This window comes from Tauraco erythrolophus, chromosome 4 (genome assembly GCF_009769465.1).
Source record: "Tauraco erythrolophus isolate bTauEry1 chromosome 4, bTauEry1.pri, whole genome shotgun sequence".
Classification (NCBI taxonomy): Eukaryota; Metazoa; Chordata; class Aves; order Musophagiformes; family Musophagidae; genus Tauraco; species Tauraco erythrolophus.
Genome location: NC_141468.1, coordinates 39,930,151 through 39,945,934, shown reverse-complemented (window position 1 = coordinate 39,945,934; position 15,784 = coordinate 39,930,151). Strand labels below are relative to the sequence as shown.

The window sequence follows — 15,784 nt, the reverse complement described above, 5'->3', positions numbered from 1 at the left end:
CATTCCTGCTCCTCCCCGATCTGCCGCACTAAAATAGCACTGAGCTGCACTTTTGTTTTCCCTGACTTGGTAGCCTGCCAACATACAGCCCATTCCTTTTACGGCACTGAGTTTATAACTACAACGGTCATAAACTATTCTTAAATGGGTCTTTTCTGAGAATCACGATCCTTTCAACATCTTGAAAAATATCTAATCTTTTCCATTCCAGGCAGTCCTCTCCAGCACAGTGGTAAGGATTTAATTGCTTCTGGTGCTCAGATGATGAGATACAAGTGTTCTGGAAATAAACTTTAAATTTAACAATTCCTACTGGCAAGTCCGAAAGCTTTTTGCATTGCTCACCAATAAAGAATTCCTTTTCAGTACTAAAACAAAAAAAAACATGTTTAAAAACTTCTGGGTTACTGCTGTGGATGGAGCTATCCAAGAGGTATCCTAGCACTGAAGACATGATACCTATTTTTACTATTAAGTTAATTTGAGTAGATATGCTCTCCCCTTCCACCAATATTTGCCTTGTCAAGCTTACCAACACAGCAGAGCTAACAAGCTTTCTATTCTCTCTCTTTTTAATTCACGACAAATCCCATGTATCATTTTCCAAAAGGTGAAATACAACTTTCTTTTTTAGCAGTGAACAGAAGCCCTTCAACAGGAATTTCTATTCTGCTTTTCTGAAACAACTTCAAACTAGTTTTTACTTCTCAAAGGAAAAAAAAAAAAGACTGATTTTTAAGATTAAATAAATACATCATTTGGAATGGGAGCTCTTTTAAATTCTGTTACACAATGCTCCATAACTCAGCGGACTTCTTCCTCAGCTTACAAAGCTTATTTGCTTGGGTGATGATACACAATAGATATGTGATATGAGCCATTTCTCTTAGGTAGAATATCTCACAGATGTGAAGCAAACAGAAAGCCTCCAGCTAAGAACTCCTATGACTTAACAGGACTTCCAACCTTAAACATCAAAAAAGTACACTCTCTTGAATTCAAAAGAGCATTGTCTCACTCATTCCTAAAATAAGACGAGTGAAAACCAGCCCTGTCCTGCACAGTACAGGTGGGCTGCGGTGCAGGAGGTGTGAAGGAAGCTGCCACTTCTGCTGCACAGAGAAGCTCAATTCTGAAACGTCGCGGATGAGTTAAATTTGATGACCCTGTTTTATGAAGCACTGTAAAAAAATGTAGAAATGACACTTGCTAGTCCACTGAAGCAGACAAGGTCCATGAGCACATCAGAGCTAAAAAGAGTTGTGATTTCAGCTGTGTTTTTTGCCTCCGATTTAATGAGCTCTCGGCTTAAAATCTGTATCAGGGAGTAACACTCCCTGCCACAGCAGCAAACTAAAGCATCCTCAAAGCAGGATCAGATGCCATGGGGTCATTATAGTGTATGTAGGAAATTACCAACAAATCATCAGTAAGTTTATGGCCAGCAGATTTTTAAGATATTTAAAACTCTTTTAATTGAAAAAGTGGTTGGTGCTAACATCTATCTACATGTATATGCACATAATGTGCCTATAAATGCCATGCACTCTACTAGAAAAATAAACTTCTAGTGCAAAAGATGCACAGACCCACATCCTACCCAGACATCAGCCTGTGTCATTTCATTCAGCATTCAATTCTTCAGCACAAACTATTTGAAAGCTGAATTATCTCCCTGTATTTTTATAATTTACTGCATGAGAAAACATAATTTTTAGATCAGACTGTGAACCAAACCTGAGTATCGTTTCCTATTTTGTAAAAAAGCTTGTAAGTAAAGCACAGAGTTGATAAAATGTAGTTATGATCTCTCTGTTAGCTAGCAAAAATACACTTCAGGCCAATTCAGCTGCTGAGAAGCATTTCGAGCTAAAGACATCATAGCTGCCAATCTCTCCGCAGCAGTCTCCCTTACATGGAAATTTTCTACGTGGCTTCCTCTAAAAGCCAATACCGCTCATCACCACAGAGAGGAGCCACCTCCCTTTCATAAAATCAGGTATTACACAGTCTCACCTTACCCTTCACGCAACATCCTACAAATAACATCCTCAGCACACAGAAGCCTGCGTGTATGTCAACAGAATAAAGGCACTCTTTAAAAACGTACCTTTGATCACACAGATTGTGTCATGATGGTATGCAGAGCAGCCTCATGAATATACAAGAAAACCTCAGCCTTTTATCCAAAAATAGTTTAAAAAAATTACAGCATGAAGAAATTTTGATACTGCACCAAAAAAAACCCACATAAAAGAATGGCTCACACACTGTAACAGTAACATTAACCATCCTAAAACCAAAGAACCTTCATGCAATTGAAAAAAACCCCAAACATCTAATCCATAACAAAATAAAATTCCATCAAGCAAAACAGAAACTTGTAAAAGTCTTCCCTAGTCAGAGATGTACTTTTATGAACAGCAGTGAGAAGACACTACAGCAAATAAGGACAAAGTATAGATCTTTATACTTTAAATCTTCTTTGAATTTACAATTCAATCAGATGAGTTAACTCTCAATGTCAATGACTGAAAAGTGAGAGAGCAAAGAAAACTATTTCTGTCCTAACATCAATAAATTGGATTCAAATATAAAGATTATTTGACTTTAAACAACTTCCCAAGGTGGATTAATTGAACAAATACTTTTACTTAAATTTCTGTAGCACCATTTTCTTAAAACAGATCTTCACTTGATTGGACTATCATTAAGTATGTTGATTAGCAAAAATATGTAACTTTACACAGAATTTCCTGCCACAATTTAATAACCAGGAATATATGTACATCTATCTGTATTTACATAACTACAGGGATAAAAACATTTATTCAGGGCTCTTTTCCTTCTTACAAGAGAAAACGTCCAAAGACAAACGCTTTTTCAATGAAAAACGTTACTTGGAAGCTGTGTGAGCTGAATTCCAGTTTTCATTCCAGTGCAGTTTAAAAATGCACAAACATAGCATTTTTATTTTTTTAATTAACTAAATATATGGACACTGGACATGCGGTACAAGCATCTGCATCTCTAGGCATCCTAATTTTTCAATTCATGAGCAGAAGAAGTATTAAGTCTAGCTAAATATATTACTTTAAAACCTGCTTTGATTATTTCCCTTCTCTTTAATTCTCTCTGAAGTGTCCAGAATGCCGAGGTGTCTCTTCCACGTCTTTTAATTGACTGAAAATATTTATTAAACCTTACTTTTTTTTCAATCCATGTTTCCCAGCCCTAAACGCATTCAAAAGACGAAAATACTCATCTTATACCCGCCAGCTGGACTTGCAGCCAACAGTAACCATGCCAAACCTTTCTGCACAGCAAAAAGTACTTACCTTTGTGAAAAAACATAAATACTTTCTCCTGCTCTGTTAAAACAAGCATACAACAGGGCTAAAACTGGAGTTCTCTCTTGGGTCAGCTCCTGTGGCCTCAGCCGTGAGCCACCTGCGGGCAGGGGTGATGCCAGCTGCCTGCTGATGTCAGGCCTGGCAGCAGCCCCCTGGTCCTGCGCAGACCCCCCCCCCCCAGATGCACATGCCAGGCCTGGCAGCAGCCCCATAGTCCTGCACAGAGCCCCCCCAGACACACATCACGCCCGGCAGCAACTCTTTGGTCCTGCATGGACCCCTCCCCGACACCCCGTGCCCATGCAGCTGGCTCACGGGGCAGGCACACAGCTCAGTCCAGCTCGTCTTGTTCAGAGGGTCACAGAAGGAACAACGCAGCCACCAAGTTCGTCCTCCTCTTCCTTCAGCCTTTTGCTAGTTTCAAGGCTTTGTAGTTCAGCTTCCCATCTAGATCAATATTGTAAGTTAAATTTGGACGTTTTCTTTGCATAATCTCTTCTTAAAAGTGACAGCTGTTCCACTTCCTTCAGCAGAGCAGCAGCAGCCGCACGGCACCCACAGGCAGCCCCCTCCTGCCGCAGCCTGCTGTCAGGAGCTTCATTAAGCCTTGCCCCAAAATGCAGCTTGTTTCTGTCCTACTTGGGCTCGCGCTCCAAGAAAGGAAATCCTACACGTAAAACATCAGGAGTCCCTCTTTCCCCTCTTGGACCTGACATTTCACACCACTCTCACTGACACATTAGAAATTCCTCAGCGACTCAGCCATGCCTCCACGGCGTACTCCGTCCCCAGCGCAGGACCGATCCTCTCCCGCTGTTGGTCCACTTCAGCACATCCCAGTGCTGAGCGTGCAAGCCTTCAGCACCCCTGATCGAAATAAAACAGCAAGGGATATACCAGCTCTATGTCCACCTTAAGGTTTTTTTGAACAATAATTACTGGTCAGAATTCTGATATATTTGTTCAGTGTTATTTTTATAGCATTGGTATATATATACAGAAAGATTCTCGTTCTCTTATATTTACAGGTATCCTTAAATAGATATTCACAGATAGAACTCATCTAAATGTTTGGAAATTCTATGTACTTGCTAGGCAAAACAAATAAAAAAATAAATAAACCATAAGCTACGATCAGTTAAGCCCATCTGCAAATTTCGCTATTTGTAACCAAATACAAAGAAAGCCAAACACACACCAGATTATCCGGTTGGAAATAGGCTGACTGCCCAGATGAACTTCCATAGCAGCATATCGGAGGGATTTTCTTTAAAGAAAAAACAGAGGTAATCATCTGAAGTAGTTGCAGTGACTAATTTCAAACCGTTCTACCTCTGTTGCACAGATCTTCCCCTGCGCACGAATCGTCAGCAGAGCACGACAGTCACTTGGATCTGCAATGAACTACCTTGTCAATAAAGCTGCTTTTTTTTGAGAGAGAGAGCTTTATCAAAATCTATCAAGCTTTCCTTCTCACTCTTAAAAACTCACTTCAGGTCCTTTAGCTGGATAAATACTGGACTATCAGATATTAGGCACACTCATGATGAATCACTATATTTTCCCGGATGATAGAGCTATCTTGTGTGTCTGCAACCTTTGTCTGAGATTGCTCTTCCTCCTCTGACAGGTTAGGAAATTTATCCTACAGTGTTTGGGAAACAAGCTGCAGCAATCATTCAGAAAAGAGGAAGCACCTCTGAAGACATCTGAAAGGCTTTTGCCTTTCCAAAAGCTCAGGAGCAAGCTGACAATGTCCATTTTAAAAAACAGAGAAAAGGGCAATTGGTGAACTACACATCCATAAACCTACTTTCAACACCCAGAAAGCTTTTGAAACAAAATACTAAACAATCTGTAAGTAAGTAGGCAACTGAAAGATAAGAAAGCAATAAGCCACCACGATGGACTTGCCAAAATCTAACCTTGTCAACCAATGTACTTTCCTTCTTTTCTTCTATTCCATAGGCAGGAGGAAAGCAGTAAATCCAACAGGTCTCAAATATAAAATACTTTTTGACAGAGCAAATGGAAAAATCACCTTCCTTCTGGATCACGGATCTATAATGTGAGTGCAGAGCTGCTTGAAGAGACACACCTACTCAGCACTTCTCCTACTGACTAGTGTCAAAACCCAGCAAGTAGCCTTACTAAAACCACAGAGACACCAACCTGCAAGGAGTGCGAAGCACTCTAAAGAGCTGCGCGGAACTCAAGATGGTCTCAATAAATTAGAGAAATGGTCAAAAATCAGTGAGATGAAATTCAATACAGTTAAGTACAAAGAATCACATTTGGACTTTAAAAGAAATCCTTGAATGCACAAAACCAAAATGAAGAATAACAGACTGGCAGCAGTATTGCAGAAAAGGATGTCAAGGTTACAGTGACAATAAATTGAGCCAACAGTTTGATCATATAAAAAAAAAAAAGCCAAACGACAATCTGGAGTTTATTAAAAAGAGAAGCATAACACATAATAGCAGGGACTGGGGAGAAAATCTGCTCTCCTCAGCAGCAGTGAGGCATCAGCTGGAATATGGAATACCCTGCTGGTTTGGGGTGCAGGACAGAGACTATTGGGGAGGGTCGGGAGGAGAAATTAAAACAGAGTGCTTCAGAAAACCAAATCCCTGCCAAAAAATTTTTAAGAATTTGGTTTGTTTAGTCTACAAGAGTGACTGTGGACATGGGATAATGCTCTGAAAACCTGCATCTTGTCTTAAATAGCATTACATCACTCAGCTATTACACTGTCTATATTACTGTCATAGTTATTACTTGACTGTCATATTTTAGATAAAAATGAGTAACTCTGTAATTTTTATGTAACAGAGCAACAAAAAAAGCTTGTTTTCCCCCAGACCGCTACTGTATTTCACATTTTAAAGGACTTCACAGGCAGAGTCTTACAGTCTTGCAAAGTCTCCATTGTAATCCTTCCCAGCACTGTTCAAATTTGAACTGACAGGGCTTGGTACAGTTCAGCACCTCTGTCAAGTTCAGAGGCAAGTCGCAAAGCTGCCTTGAGTTTTTGGACGAGGGATGCCAGGTTCTGTAGAAGACAAGAAACCAGAAGCGTCGGGTGGGTCCCCTCCCGAGTGAGCCACTAACACGGTACACAAGTTAGTGGAGATCACGTCCCTTAGGTGTGCTTGCTTTTAAGTAAAAGAGTGAGCACACAGAACAAGTATGTACACAGACAACTTGGTTTCTTTCATGGAAAGAGATTTTTTAAAGTGTGCTGTCAGCACAGACTAGCTTTCCACTGTATACACAAAAGACTTAATGAAACACTGATTTTAATCCTGAGAAAAGAAGAGTGAGTGTACAGTCTAAAAGCATAGTTCCTACAGCAAGCCATCAAACACTGACAAACAGTGCTGATTTTCCTGCAGCCATTAGAAAGGAGAGACTATGAAGCTACAGAAAACCCATATCACTTTATTTGTGGAGTTTCTGCATTTGCTTTAACTTCACACGGTTGATCCACCTCAACTTTTCTGCCAGTGCCCGAGCTGGTAGCCTATGCATCTGTTGCTGTCTTACTCCCCTCTCTCCTCAAAACTCGTGCTATGGCTACTGACAGTGCTGTCGGTGTGAAGGAGCAGAAGCCTAACCAGTCTGATCCGCAAACCTTGGTTTCAGCATCATTAAGACTGGACCAGTGCACTGCTGGATCACTCACTAGTACAAATTTGTCTTGAACCGGGTGTAAGCCATGACTGTTCATCATCAGGACACATCAGGAGGGATCTGCATTGGGTTTATGTTTAATACCAAGTGGCGGGACGGTGACAATCTGACCTAGGTGGCAAAGCCTGCTTGTACAAAGGCAGCCGTTTTTTTTTTAGCTGATTTGAGCAAGTACAGTAACTCTAGCTCAAGTCAATGCTTGGTCTTGAACCAGCCGCAGAAAACCCAAGGCCAGACTCACTACTCTGTCGAACACCGGCGGCATGAACTGAATGGGACATAATGCGGCTCTGACCACTGCTAACCCACCACTCAGGTCCTCAAAGTGATTAAAATCACGTACGTTCTCCGTGCGTGCAGCTGGAGGTGCAGCCTCACCTGCGGATTTCCCCAAGAACTACACACCAGGGGACAGAGAGGAACAAAAACAGGGCAATCCCCCATCCAGACTAAATACTTTCTGAGAAGGCTGTTTTCTTCTGGTGCAGACTGGCACAGATCACTTCCCCAGGAAGCTGCTCGGGTTTCTTGTGTTGATATTTTATTACTTTTTTTTTTTTTGCATTTCATTGTGCAGTCAGAGTGAAAGCAGTGGCATTTGGCAGCTACATCAGCGCTATTGTTATTCCCTGGCAGTGGGGATTTGTTTTCCATCAGGTGAAACGCAAAGGCGCAAAGGCGTTGTTCCCTGTTTGGAAGAACATGGAGTTAAAGAGACCCCTGGGGAAACACTTCCAAATGCCATGCACGACGCTACTCTTAAGATTTCTTGGATGTGGTAACACTTCCCAGCAAAACAATGTGTTAGCACACTATGTACATTTTGCTAAGCTGCTACCCACATTTCAAAGAAATCATTAATCCCGATGTTCAGATGCCCCTGAAAGGAAAGAGCAAACTTTGGAGTTCTGCAGAAGTCCCGTCCTTAGACTTTGTGCAGCACTCAAAAGCTGAATCATGTTTAAATGCAAGGCTTACTGGAAAGATCATTGCCACTGCTCAGCCTAAATAAAGAAGTAGTTATTCTATTAAACATATTACAAAACAATGTTAAACTACAGTTTAAACCTGTGAAGACAGTGAAACCGTGTTAGCACCTTATAAGTTTAAGCATTGTTCTTGCCTATTTTGGGCTAGTATCATTCAATTCCTCAGGTTTTAAAAGCCCTTACTGAGAAAAGCCTCTTTATTCCCAGTACCAATTGCTAGATTGTGTGGTTTTCAGATAATGCTGTTGGAATTGAGGTTGCTAAATGAGAACCAGAAGGCTGGAGCTAAGCAGATAAATTATAATTTCCAATTACCTCACCATAAATGGGGTTCCCAAAGAATTCTACTCTATTTTCAGACAAAAGTTAAGGATCAACATCTTCACAGATTAAGAGCACAAAAATCCCCTTTAAAACCCAGAATGACATTCTTCATCTTCTGGTAGAAGTTAATGATGCAATATGTGCTCCCTTCCCTTTCTTAAGTGGTTGGTTGGAAAACACTTTTAAAACACTGCTAGTTGGTTACACATTCACAAATTCCCATGGAGGAGGACTTAAATCCTTAGTTTTGTGCTTGTTTGTTTGTTTGTTTAACTAGTACATATTAACAGTTTACTGAGAACCTGAGATTCTTCTGAGACAAGTATCCAAAAAGGCACTAAGACAATCCTACAGAAGTGACAAGAGTGAGGGAAGGGAAAGTTAACCTGCAGCCACTTCTTGCTCTATGAGACACTAAAAAAAGAATGCCCCAAAGCCGGCAGGTTTCTGGTTTTGATGTTGTTACATTTTGAAGACCTCTGCATTGTGTAGACAAAGTAGCCTCTAAATAACTCCAAGTATGGACATGAATATTCCAGAGCAAGAAACACCCTATTTCCATCTAGCCTTGGAGTCTGTTCCAAAACAAGCATACCAACTTCAGAGTTACTCAGGGCAAGAGAAATCCATACCCAACTTCATTCTGCATTAATTCCTAAACACACCATCATAAATACACCAGGAATTTGAGGGTCCGTTTTTCTGGAGGTCTTTTGGCTAAAGGAACCCTTAAACAAATCAGGGCTAGATCAAGCTATAATTAGGCTGATAGTTTATCCCACTTTCCCATCAGCTAAAGCCTCCACAGCTTAAGTTCATAGCCTGGGTGCTGCTGAAACTGCAGCTTTTAATGAAAGAAGAAAAAGATCAGAAAGGGGAAAAGAGGGTCATATTCCCTACCTACGACTAACATAACGCTGTGTGTGGCTTAAGTATCGCCCTGTAATGAGGACACACTCACTTGAATTATGCAGCTCAACAGAGCTATCTCAAAATGGGATGGCTTTACTGCATCGCTGGCTTGTAGCGATGCCAGTCAGATGCAGACGGGCAGACTTCTTAACCTTCTGGCTGAGAAGATTAAATCCTTAACAAAGCGATCTCTTCTCTCCTCCTTCTCCTTCCTATTCCCCCATCTTTTAAAATAAAAAACAAAGGAACCTTTAACAATCTACCTAAACAGGAAATTTCCTTTTCTAGCATTTCTAATGTAATAAATAGGCTGGACCTCCAATGACATAGAAACAAGTATCATCTTACAAAGCTGACAAAACATGAGCAGGTAAACAAGATCCTTCCATACCTTCATAAATATCAGGGCAAAGGACCAAATACCTTCCTCATGTGCAAGTCTGCCTTACCGAACAGCTGTAAGGAGTTCTTATGGAAGGTACAAACATAAAAATCTGTATTAGCCAAATCTCTGTGAGAGCGTATAACCACCACCACTTGGAAAAATAAGCAAGGTCATACAGTCAAAAGATTTTTTTTGTGTCTAGGATCAACTGCTTTACATGGCTTTGCTACTGAATATAGAAACATTACCCCACACACAAAGGCACTGTTTTTAAAGATTGTGATTTTGGGGGGAAAATAGAATTCTTTTTTCCTCCTAAAAGATCTTTTAATATATGTATTATAAAGATCCAAGGAATGTCAGACAGGAAAAGAATCAACCAGCCACATTCTAGACTGAACTATACATGGCTTAACTCCACTAACTTTAGTGGTTTTGAGGAATCAATGCAGAACGCTATTTTTAAAAATAAACTTCTTTCATCTTGGAATTCTAGGATTATTTAGTAACTCTGGTTAAGCTATTCACCATATTTAATTCCCTACATAAACTTTAAGAGACAATTAAGAAATACTGTTCTAAAGTAAGCCAGGTCTACAGCAAGGCAGGCGATTCTTTTAGGAACTATGAGCAAACGCCTGATTAAGATGACAAGCCACATGGAAACTACTTCCAGAATCTGACTTAAAGGGCACTGTTACCAACCAAATTTGGCAGACGAGGAATCGTGACGAACTGCAAAGGCACGCAGCAGCGCAATAAAAAGTTGGGAATCATCAGCAAATAAGACAGCAAGCACTTGTGTCAATTCAGCGAGGGCAAGAGCATAAACAGGACAAATTCGAAGCATTAAACGCCGGATTCAGACAAATGGCACTGTGCCATCATGGGAGTGGAGCTGGCTCTCCCATTTACTGACCGCTTGCCATGAGCCAGCTGTATCAGCAAGGCTAAGTATCTGCCTACTGCAGGTATCACCTCCTGACATCTTTGAAGAGTGCACAGTTTCAGAATCGTTTCAATAGTTAACAACTGAAAGATTGAAAGAGAAAGAACTAAACGTGTGACACATATAACATAAGGCTCTATACTGTGTTTAAGGTCGTTTATCACTAAATAACAGTAGGCATCTAGACTTATCTGCAGATGTGCATCGTCAGATTTGGTATTTTTAATACACAGTTATCCCTATTTAAGATCACTGTGCCTTCCGTCAGTCTTCATGCTAAGGGGACGGAGACTGGAATTTCAGCTCAAGCAGAAAAGCTGGTATTTATAGCAAATTTGTCAAATATTACAGAGAGGTTCCTGGAGCCTCATTTCTGCTTCCAGGAACATTAAGGCGCACTAAGTAGATGCTATGTTAACTTGAAAAGAGAACAGTAAGAAATAAATTATACTTTATTTTTTGCACGGACTATATTTGTCAGTAGCGTGACACACAACCAACCCAGTGAGCGAGCACGCTGAGCTAGCTCCCTCAGAAAAACGCGACCGAATTCTGAAAGCTCATGTGAAGTTTAAGCTCCTTTTTTGACCAACGAGGCACAATTTACCGAGCAGGCGACCGCCAGCAGAACGGAACTAGTTACGCACTCGGTCAAGCGCTGTTTCACCAACTCAACTACTTCGCTGTGCATCCCAGAAACTATTTACCTCCCTTCTGAGTCAGGAGCGGCAGCCGCCGCACAGGACACCCGGAGCCTCGCGCGCACCCGGAGTCTGCGCGCCCCGTCCGCGGGTTCGGGCGCTGCGGCGGCCACACGGACGCCACAGCGGCACGGCCGGGATGGAGAGAGGGCAAACCCTGTCAGGGGCTCGCTCCGTGAAACGGGGGATCACCCCGAGCAGCGACCTCGGCTCCCCGCCGCCGGCAGGGCCCGGGGGTCCCCCTCAGCGAGGGCCTCCGCCCGCCCCACCACCCTCCGCCACAGCCCCGGCAGGTGCGGCCCGGCCCCCCGCGCCGCGGGGCCGCTCCTCCCCTCGCCCCTTGCCGCAGCCCCCGGCCCGCCCTCCCCACGGCGCAGCGGCGGGGGGCCGGCGGACAAGCGGCGGGCCAGCTGCTCGCCGCGGTGGCGAGGCTCCTACCTGAAGCTCCTGCGGCGGCCGCCAGCGCCAGGCAGAGCGTGGAGAGAAGCGGCGGCGGCGCAGCGCGCATGAGGAGAGGCCCGAGGGAGCGAGCGAGCGGCCCCGGCCCCCCCCCGCCCCCCGAGATCGCAGTGACGGGCCCGCCGCCCGGGGAGCATGACGGGAAATTCCTGGGCACCGGCGGCCAACGCCAAATATGAACATAGAGCCGCGGAGACACCCGCCGCCCGCCCGGCACGGCACGGCCCGGCCCGGCCGAGCGGCAAGGCCGCCGCCCCCGGCGCCGCTGCAGGGGGGGCGGCCTGCGCCCCGGCAGCCGGCGGGGAGGGCTGGGACCTCGTTCCGTCCCGCCACTGCAGCGCGCCCGGAGGGCGCTGTCCTTTAAATTAAAGGCCAACCGAGCAGCTCCTCGTCTTTTTTTTTTAAAGTAATTTTCCTGCTGTTCCCAAGGGGGCCGGGGAGAGCAGGGCGCACGGCCCCGGGCGGCCCTTTCCCAGGAGGCGGCCCCTTCCCAGGAGGCGGCCCCGGCGCGGCCCTGACCTACCTGCGCGGCGCCCGGCGGGCCCGCGGCCGGCAGGCGAGCGAGGGAGAGGGGGGGGGGGGGGATGTGTCAGCTCAGCGGGGGGTGTCAGGGCCCACGGCTCCCACTTGCGGCCAGACGCCGAGTGACGGATCGAACTTTATCGCAGCAAGCGGCAAATTAAAAAAAAAAAAGGAAAGAATTACAGCAAAATTCCTCCTCCGAACTCGCACACCCTTCTTTGGTCCTCCTACACCACAGCCCTTCAATATAAATCATCACTAAAACACTTTTTAAAGAGCACAGTATAAATGTAATGACAGAAAAAAAAATGCTATGTCTTCCGGTAGTCCATCAACATCCTTTTGAGAACTTTTTTTATCTCAAAAGGCAAGACATAAGCTGAAAACACAAGGCCAAGACTTCACCTCTTGTCATTTAACAGGTCAGACAACGTGGCCTCCCCTAGACTTAAGAAATCAAGGTAATGCCTCTGCCCTCCCTGTGTACAAAATCCAGGCATTTAAGTGAAGCTCAGTTGTGTATTTCAGCTCACAGTAGCACCTGTTCAGCTTCAAATCCCAAGAAACATTAAAAGTTAGGTGGCTATGGTGAATTAACCTTCCCCATCACTCCCCAGATGAAAAAAAGTATTCGAGTCAAAGAAACATCCAAATATCTAGAAGGTGAGACACATATAAAAACCCCTAATAAACCTTTAATTCGAGTTTGGTTTGGTTTGTTTGTTTTTTACAGGACAAGGTGACAAATTACAACAAACATCTGATTTTTCTCAAATGTTCAGGTATTATACACATTCCCATCTGTCTTGGAGGAAGGGATATTGGTCAACTTAACAGTTTAAGGTAAAATAAGCTGCATAATAGTACATATTACAATAATAAAATGTACAGTGTTTACAAGAAATATATTTTAGAAGCAAGATAGATGCATTTGCATCGAGGCGACCTTTTAAAATGCCACAACTATTTTTACATTCACTCTTGCAACAGGTCACAAGATGGGGTCACTAAGGTCAGGTTAACAAATCACTATGATGCACATCAAATACAGCAAAATTAGTTTATATACATATATATAATACATATACATGTATATTATACATATACATATATGTATATAGTAAAACTCATCAAAATCTACCAGACCTGGCAAATCTACTTACCCATCAAAAATATGTACTTGTCCTTGGTAAGTAGAATTCTGCATGGCTGATTATATATTATATATACTCATTCATTAGCATCTGAGACATAAAACTGAGGATTTAAAATTTTTCAGTTAACAAACTCTCCAATAATAAACATGGTGCCCACAAAAGCACAAAGGTAAGGCACAATAGGATTTTTCTGTTGCAGAACAGTGTGCATCATGTTTACTTAACCATAAGAAAAACGTGCATTATTTGTGCAAGTTCATGCTGCAAATCCATCATATCTACAAAGTAAACATGAGTTTCCGTAGAATTTGTGGGACTGGTGTGCTTCCAGTCTCACCCCCTACAGGATATTCATCTGGATAATTACATTAAATTGTTGTAGGAGTGGAGATTAGTAAAGCCAGTAATCTTAGATTTGCAACTAAGCTTCTCAGCAACAATTTTGTACTTCTAGGTAAACATTAGTAAATGTATAAGCTTGGAATCACAAGATTTACTGTCAGCTGTACTTCTCATTCGCATCAGCCAAAATTGTTGCAAGGAAGTATATACCTTTTAAAAAATTTAACAGGTAACTGGTTCATTAAAACAAGTTATAATGTATTGGGAAAGTCACTTAATCCCAATGGGATTTTGTCACAGCCCTGGCAATTGTAACAATAAATACAGCTTTTCACAAAATATTTTCCAGTATCTGCCAATTGCTTCTTTATTGCTCACAAATTTGAATTCATTACAATTGGTATCAGACCTTTCACAAAATCATTGTCAGGTATTTTAATATAAAACCTATAAAAGATATTTAACCTGTATCTAACACTTTAAGGTATTTGGCCTCTTGTCACGGTACAGCCAAAACCATATAAAACATTAGGTTTTGAATAAAATAGGAAGCTTATTCACTGCTTCAATGCAGACATCCTCACAGAACACAACCAGTTTTGCCACCACCAGCATTTACATTTATATACAAAACCTAGTACATCCGCGTTCAGTTTGTTTTCCCTCACACTTATATGCCACCACTAATGCCAGATTAACTTTCCCCATACCCCAGCTGCAGAAAAAGATTCTTACATAGCAACAAAAAAAACTAGTATCGACTGAAAAAGAAATTTTTTAACTTATTCACCATCAGGAACTGTAGGTTGGTTGTTACAAAATACCCACAAGATTATTTCACAGGAAACTATGGAAATACAGGAAGTCGTCTTTTCTCCATGCTTTTGTATTATCAAAAACACTTCTTGGTGCAAAAATACAGTCACCACATCTGCAAATGTATAATGAATTCAGTATTCCTCATGCAAAACTCAAATGCATTGGTTTACTATAGCCCCGGGAAAACTTCCTGAAGCAATATTTTTTTTTTTTTGTCAGCTCAGTATTACTGCCTCATTGCTAAGTCCCTTTGGAAACAAGATTTCTGAAACGTCCAAACTTTTATTTAATTCATTAAAGTATTACATACAAAAAGCACTAAAAAAGGAAGACGGCAGCCAAACAGGAAAATTCCTGTTGCAAGTAACAGTCCTAGGAGTTGTAGAAAGTCTTCTCAGGAACTTCCCTGAGAATTAGTTGTGCCTGTCCGAAGACGCAGATGTGACATAGAGTTCATGTGTTTGTTTGATGGCTTCAGTGGAGTGTTACAAGTAAGAGCCTGGGGAAAACGATGATGATATCGATCTAGTCGCAGGTATTTTACCGTTACCAGCTTTCCTACGGTAGAGAAATAGGAGAAGAGAAACCTTCTAGTCCAGTATTACTACATTTTGCTTCAGGACATAATACACACAAACACGTCATTACACTTAAATTAGTTTACCAGATGATGACTAGTCCAGGTTTTGTTACAGCTCAATACCTTAGATATAAAACCCTTCAGCATTTAAAACAACTCTGATTGCACCTATCTTCTGTCATTTCTACCCATGTTTTGTTATAAACCCCCGCTCCTTACCATCAAACCAAGAGCCATGTAATGCCTTGAAAGCCTTTCCAGCATACTCTGGAGAGAGACACTTGACATACACACAACCCTGCATTAAGAAAGAGAAGGTTTGTTTGAGTTTTTTTGAAGTCCAACAGACAAGGATAAACCAAGTATTAAGTTACTGGAAAGTCTCACCTCACGTGAATTTTTGTCAACAGCAATATGAACAATTCCATCATTATCACTGCATTTCTCCAAGATTGCTTCTTGAATTGCGAGATGCCAGTGATCACCTATTTCCCTAAGCAAACAATGAAAATTTTAATTAAGCACATCCTTTTTTAAACATTGACAATGATCTCATCCTTTCCCACTGAGTTTGGGTTCTCTGTAACTTGACATCA

At 42.2% G+C, this 15,784-nt stretch overlaps 2 protein-coding genes across 3 annotated transcripts in view; both read right to left on the bottom strand.

Annotated features, from left to right (window-relative positions):
- The window catches only part of MSRB3 (methionine sulfoxide reductase B3), a 91,185-nt gene extending 79,234 nt beyond the window's left edge, over positions 1 to 11,951 (bottom strand). For both annotated transcript variants that reach the window (XM_086610139.1, XM_086610140.1), the window contains exon 1: positions 11,748 to 11,951. In XM_086610139.1, coding sequence (XP_086466265.1) covers positions 11,748 to 11,951 — 204 coding nt within the window. The remainder of the gene's footprint in view (positions 1 to 11,747) is intronic.
- A 1,469-nt stretch (positions 11,952 to 13,420) lies between these two features.
- The window catches only part of LEMD3 (LEM domain containing 3), a 51,312-nt gene continuing 48,948 nt past the window's right edge, over positions 13,421 to 15,784 (bottom strand). The window contains exons 11-13 of the mRNA XM_086610833.1: positions 15,576 to 15,681; positions 15,408 to 15,486; positions 13,421 to 15,166 (exon numbers count right to left, since the gene is read on the bottom strand). Of these exons, the coding sequence (XP_086466959.1) occupies positions 15,003 to 15,166; positions 15,408 to 15,486; positions 15,576 to 15,681 (349 nt within the window). The 3' untranslated portion in view covers positions 13,421 to 15,002. The remainder of the gene's footprint in view (positions 15,167 to 15,407; positions 15,487 to 15,575; positions 15,682 to 15,784) is intronic.